Source organism: Mandrillus leucophaeus, unplaced genomic scaffold (genome assembly GCF_000951045.1).
Source record: "Mandrillus leucophaeus isolate KB7577 unplaced genomic scaffold, Mleu.le_1.0 Scaffold109, whole genome shotgun sequence".
Lineage (NCBI taxonomy): Eukaryota > Metazoa > Chordata > Mammalia > Primates > Cercopithecidae > Mandrillus > Mandrillus leucophaeus.
In genome coordinates this window covers 1,995,884-2,001,726 of record NW_012099098.1, presented here as the reverse complement: position 1 = coordinate 2,001,726, position 5,843 = coordinate 1,995,884, and the positions used below count along the sequence as shown (strand labels likewise).

The window sequence follows — 5,843 nt, the reverse complement described above, 5'->3', positions numbered from 1 at the left end:
AAAAAAAAAAAAAAAAGAAAGAAAGAGGCCAGGCTTTAGAGGCCAGACCCTGTGGCTCATGCCTGTAATCCCAGCACTTTGGGGGGCCGAGGCGGGCAGATCACTTGAGGTCAGGAGTTCGAGATCAGCCTGGCCAATATGGTGAAACCCCATCTCCATTAAAAATACAAAAATTAGCCGGGTGTGGTGGTGGGCACCTGTAATCCCAGCTACCTGGGGGGCTGAGGCACAGGAATTGCTTGAACCTGGGAGGCTGAGGTTTCAGTGAGCTGAGATCATGCCACTGCACTCCACTGTGGGCGACACAGTGAGACTCTGTCTCAAAAAAAAAAAAAAAAATGAAGGCAGCCTTCAAATCTGACCATCCTGGGTTTGGGGATAGCCTCTCCTACGTGCTGCATGACCTTGGCCAAGTCACACCACCTCTGGAAGCCTCAGTTTCTCTGTCTTGAAATGGGCATAACCTCACCTAGTCCAGTACCTGTCCATTAAATTGACACATGAAAAGTGCCTACCAGTGGGTTCCAAATGAGAACTGTCAAGGAAGGACTTGAGAACCATGGGGATCATCGGGGTAGGAGGCCTCGGACGCCTGACGGGCTATAGCCTGGCCCAGGGCACAAGCCCTCTGGATCTTCAGGGCGGATGATACACAGGTCTTTGGTCTTTCATTTTTACCCACTTAACTACCCTAATTCAGAATCCTGCCAGCAATCTGGCTACCTTGAGAGACCTGAGTAAACCAGTCTCCACTGTGTGCAGGCGTTGACATTCATCATTTTGGGGACAGGTACTGGGTGTCCACCCACCCGTGGCACTATCTTCAGCTCATCTGAATATGTGCTTGTTGCTTCTCCGACCTTTCCCGATCAGTTTCTGTGAGTTTTGATCCACTGGGGTGGGTGAACTCGTTAACTCCACAAAGTGACATGGTGGTGACACGTTCCTTCACACTGGGGCAATCGTGTTCCAACAACTAGACTTCATGGAACGATTGTCTGCACCCCCAGCACAGAAGAAAAATAGGGACATCATGGCGATCTTAAAGGTATTTTTCCACCGGGAACCAGGGGTGGGTAAGCCTTGGGCTTCGGAAAAATTAATAATTAGAGCAACAATGCCCTAGACTCATTGATTCCAAGGCCCCTTTGTAAGAGAACCTTTTAACCTTTATATAAAGCTAGGCAGTTCTGCACTTGTGCTGTTCTTCATACATCAAGACAGCAAAACCTTCTCACCTCTCTACTTTCATGCATACTTTGAATAGATAATGCATTCAAATGATTCGACACTCAAGGGCCAGCGTGGGGAATGTCCAGTGAAAAGCTTACTCCACCTCTGTCCCTTTCCTGTCTGGGGGAGCCCCCATTGCCTGTTTCTTGGTAGCCTTCGGAGAGCCTGTTCATACGAGGGATATGCATATTTATCCTCCCTCCCCCACCTCTTCTACAAATGGTGCCACATCATACCACGTGGACATGCAGCAAACACCTCATCCTTTGTTCTGTGGCTACATAAATGTTTCGCCGAACAGATGTAGCCTAGTAATGTCCACGTTGTCATACCCACCATCGCTTCTACAGCTGGCGTGGTTGGCCCGTGCCATGTGCCTTCATGAACAGCTGTGATAATGGCAATGGCAGTAGGAAACACGAGGGCAGATGTGCAGAGGCAGCAAGGCCCCATCTCTGAAGCTGAGACTTTGAGGCTGGCAAGGCCCAGGCTGGCTCACCCTGGCTCTGACGCCAGCCTCCCCCCAACAACCTCCCGCAGGCTGGGTGCTGGAGTGGCGCTGGCTGGCTGTGCTGGGCTGCGCGCCCCCCTCCCTCATGCTGCTGCTCATGTGCGTCATGCCCGAGACCCCGCGCTTCCTGCTGACTCAGCACAGGCGCCAGGAGGCCATGGCCGCCCTGCGGTTCCTGTGGGGCTCCGAGCAGGGCTGGGAAGACCCCCCCATTGGGGCCGAGCAGGTGAGAGGCTGGGAGGCAGAGCTGACAGGAGTGGGACGGCAGTCACGGGAGGGTAGCACAGCCTGTTCCCAAGGCCACACTTTGGGGGGACAGGGAGGTGCCTGTCCACCCTCCACCCTCAGCGAAGACAGTCCCAGTGCTTCCTGTCTTAGAGCACGCCAAGACAGCTGGAACCCCACGGAGCTGGGCCCTAGCCTCCGAAGTCACCAGCAACGGCCGAGCTTTGACCCTTTCTGTCTCAGGAAGAGAATGGCCAGGCCTGGTGGGGGATACAGAGGCAGAGCTGAGGACTTGGATTTAACAAGGGAGTTGTAGGGCAGGGTAGAGGGTTAAGAGTCTGGGTTCTAGAGTCACCCAGGCATGGGTTTGAAGCTCCCACGCTGCCCCTCACCTAAGCCTTAGCTCTTCCCCTGTGACATGGGAGTCAGCACATGCTTCACAGTGGTGGGTGGGGCTCAGTGGGGGGAAGGAAGGCGGGGCTTAGTGAGGAGGGCGGGGTCAATGAGGAGGATGGGTTCAGTGGGGAGGGAAGGTCAGTGGGGAGGGCCGTAGGAGGTGCTCAGCTAGGGCCATGTCCAGACCTGAGGCAGGTGCTGGACGTGTTGGTCGTGGCAGGGATAAGGCCAGCCCAGCTTGCTCTTTGCCCAGATTACCTCTTTGTGGCTCCCCCACCTATCAGGAAGTGCCCTGGGCAGGTGAGGGTCATCTCACCTGACACATGGGGAGGCTGGGACTTGTCTGCACACCTAAGGACAGAGGGGGCGCTGGGATGAGGAGCCGACACACTCCCCAAGCCTTAGGACAGTGGACCCATAGAGGGGGGCCCCTTGCGGGAGGGGAGAGAGAAATCCTGATGGCCAGTCTCCGTCAGAGCAGAGCTTTCACCCGGCCTTGCTGCGGCAGCCCGGCATCTACAAGCCCTTCATCATCGGCGTCTCCCTGATGGCCTTCCAGCAGCTGTCGGGGGTCAACGCTGTCATGTTCTATGCAGAGACTATCTTTGAAGAGGCCAAGTTCAAGGTAAAGGGGCCTCTGCCTGGCCTGCCTCATCCAGCCCCCACAGAGATGGAGCTTCCTCCCCGAGCCCAGGGCCCAGCCACCCAGCACAGGCCTGGAGAGGGAGGGACCCAGCTCTCGGCTGACCGGCCTGACCTGCCTGGGCTCCATCTCCCCCAGGACAGCAGCCTGGCCTCGGTCGTCGTGGGTGTCATCCAGGTGCTGTTCACGGCTGTGGCGGCTCTCATCATGGACAGAGCAGGGCGGAGGCTGCTCCTGGTCTTGTCAGGTGAGGGCTCACCCCTGAGCAGCCTCCCCGCCATGGGCTGGAGGGCCTTTGCCCAGGCCACCACATTGCAGGAGGAGGACAGGGAGCATTTGTGATGACAAACATCGTGGACTAATGCGGCCATGATTTGACGGCAGCTCGTCACCAAGCGCTCACTGGAGGCCTGTCCATGCTAGTGGCACTCCCACACCACGCCTTTGACCTCTGGTGAACCCACCAGAAGGCACCGTCACAGCCCCAGCTTATGATGGGAACACTGAGGGCCAGGAAGGTGAAGTGACTCAGGAGCTTGTGGGTCGTTTTGGACAAGTGACTTTACCTCTCTGAGCCTCAGTCTCCCCCTCTGGGAAATGGGGGTAATGGTAGCGCCTCCCTCAGCGCTATTGTGAGGAGTGGGAGGTGATCCACGTGAGACCTTCAGCAAGAGCTGCGGCCCACGGACATTGGTACCCAGCAGCTGCTGCAAAGACAACCGTCGGGGCTGAGGGTCACCCGCTGCTGCTGCTGCGCCGGTACCTCCCGTTTCCTCGGCCCAGAGGGTCTGCTCCAGGAACTTCTTGCAGATTGCTGAGGTCCAAGGCGGGGTGGCTGCCACCCAGTCAGGGCTCCTGGAGCCAAGGTCCCAGAACACCAGGCTGGCCGGTCTCTGGGAGCTGAGCCCGCCCCTCTCAGAGGCATCCAGGCCATGCTGCTGCCCCCTGGGCCATTCCCCGGGCGCCCCACCCACTGCCACCCCCCTGCCTGCAGGTGTGGTCATGGTGTTCAGCATGAGCGCCTTCGGCACCTACTTCAAGCTGACCCAGGGTGGGCCCGGCAACTCCTCGCACATGGCCCTGTCGGCGCTTGTCTCCGCAGAGCCTGTTGATGCCAGCGTGGGGCTGGCCTGGCTGGCCGTGGGCAGCATGTGCCTCTTCATCGCCGGTAAGGGGGCCCGTGGGAGGCTGGGCGAGGAGTGGGAGGTGATCCCCCGGCTCTGCTCTGGTGGCTCCCAGCAGGTGGGGTCTTCCCCAGCCTCACCTGTAGTCTCACAGGTCCCAAGCTCTGCATTTATAGCTCTGACAACATGCAGATGCTGAACTAGGCTCCTCTGCTTTCCTTTCACTTAATCCCCTGAGCAGCCCTTGAGCAGGCCCCGTTGTGACCCCATCTCAGAGACAGAGCCTGTGCCTGAGGAGGGAAGAGGCTGGCCAAGGCCTTGGCAGGAAGGCATGGAGCTGGCGGGACCACACTGGGATCCAGGACCCCTCAGCCCCACAGGCCGGGAAGCTGGGTCTCCTGGCTCTGCGGCGAGCTGAGGAGCCCAGCCCTGCGGGCCCTGATGCCTGTCTTGCCTGTCTCGCTCCCACAGGCTTTGCGGTGGGCTGGGGGCCCATCCCCTGGCTGCTCATGTCAGAGATCTTCCCTCTGCATGTCAAGGGTGTGGCGACAGGCATCTGTGTCCTCACCAACTGGCTCATGGCCTTTCTCGTGACCAAGGAGTTCAGCAGCCTCATGGTGAGTGTGGGCTCCCCCGGCACCCTATTTGTGCAGTCAGCCGAGCAGCACTTTCTAAAACCACTTGTACTGCTCAGAAGACCCAGGGTCGTGGCCCTTACAGGCAGCCTGAGCCCTATCATGCCTGGGCCACTGGCTATCTTGGGCAAGGAGAAGTGGAGGCAGATGGGCTGGGCCAGATGGGGAATCCAGGCTGTGACCCCTCAGGAGTCCTCCGCCTGTCTTGGCAGTTAGACAGCACAGCTGGCCTCTCCCCTTTGTGAATGTCAGGAACGTGGGCCTTGAGCCTAAGGTCTACGTGGGAAGAGTTGACAGGACTGGGCTGCAGCCCCACCCTGGCTACTTCCTTGCTGTGTGACCTTGGGTATGATGCTTACCTTCTCTGAGCCTGCTTCCTTAGCTGAAACTGGAGGAGAGCAACAGCAGCTTGCTGTTAAGGCTGATGGGAGCATTAACTCAGTTCATCCTGCTGCTGCCTTCTCACGGATGGACTGGCACAGGCGTGGACCCTGTCCCGGGGCTTCCCAGTCAACAGAGAGACAGTTGTTGGGCAGATGATCTGGTCGTTTGTTCAGTCATTTGTGCCCTCCAGGTCTCCTGGCATGTTCAGGCCCATTCAAGGCACCAGGGAGAGCAATGAACAAGATGGACATGGTCCCCTTTATGACGAGGGCGGGAAAGGCTGTGGCAGTGGTGCGAGAATGAACCCCGGTGGGGTGGGTTAGGATGTGGTAGGATGGGTCAGTGAGGGGCCAGCCTGGAGTCTGCACAGAGCCTGGGACCCACTTAGGCAGGGCTGCCCGGGGAGCACATTGGGGGGCCGGGCCGATGCCTGGGGGTGGAGATTACCTGCTGCAGCTGGGAGGGGATGGGCAGCAAAGGAAGGAGGAAAAGCAGCCAAGAAGGAGGTGACAAAGGACCTAACAGTCCTGTTAGGACAGATAATGTCCAAGAGGCCAAGAGAAGGCCTTCAAGGAGGGAGAGATCACCAGGCCCCAGAGGACCAGGAGCTGAGAAGCACCTTTTTAGTTCTGCCATGTGGGAGGTCACAGCGGTGGGGGGTGGCGGGGACGGGCTCTGACTGAAGGGGATGG

The 5,843-nt window shown here is 58.3% G+C and overlaps 1 protein-coding gene across 2 annotated transcripts in view; it reads left to right on the top strand.

Annotated features, from left to right (window-relative positions):
- SLC2A8 (solute carrier family 2 (facilitated glucose transporter), member 8) overlaps positions 1 to 5,843 on the top strand; it is a 10,613-nt gene that overhangs the window by 3,128 nt on the left and 1,642 nt on the right. Inside the window, exons 3-7 of one of the 2 annotated variants that reach the window (XM_011988440.1) lie at positions 1,774 to 1,970; positions 2,847 to 2,990; positions 3,147 to 3,255; positions 4,003 to 4,176; positions 4,604 to 4,749. In XM_011988440.1, the coding sequence (XP_011843830.1) occupies positions 1,774 to 1,970; positions 2,847 to 2,990; positions 3,147 to 3,255; positions 4,003 to 4,176; positions 4,604 to 4,749 (770 nt within the window). The remainder of the gene's footprint in view (positions 1 to 1,773; positions 1,971 to 2,846; positions 2,991 to 3,146; positions 3,256 to 4,002; positions 4,177 to 4,603; positions 4,750 to 5,843) is intronic. The other variant, XM_011988447.1, reaches the window with a different exon arrangement.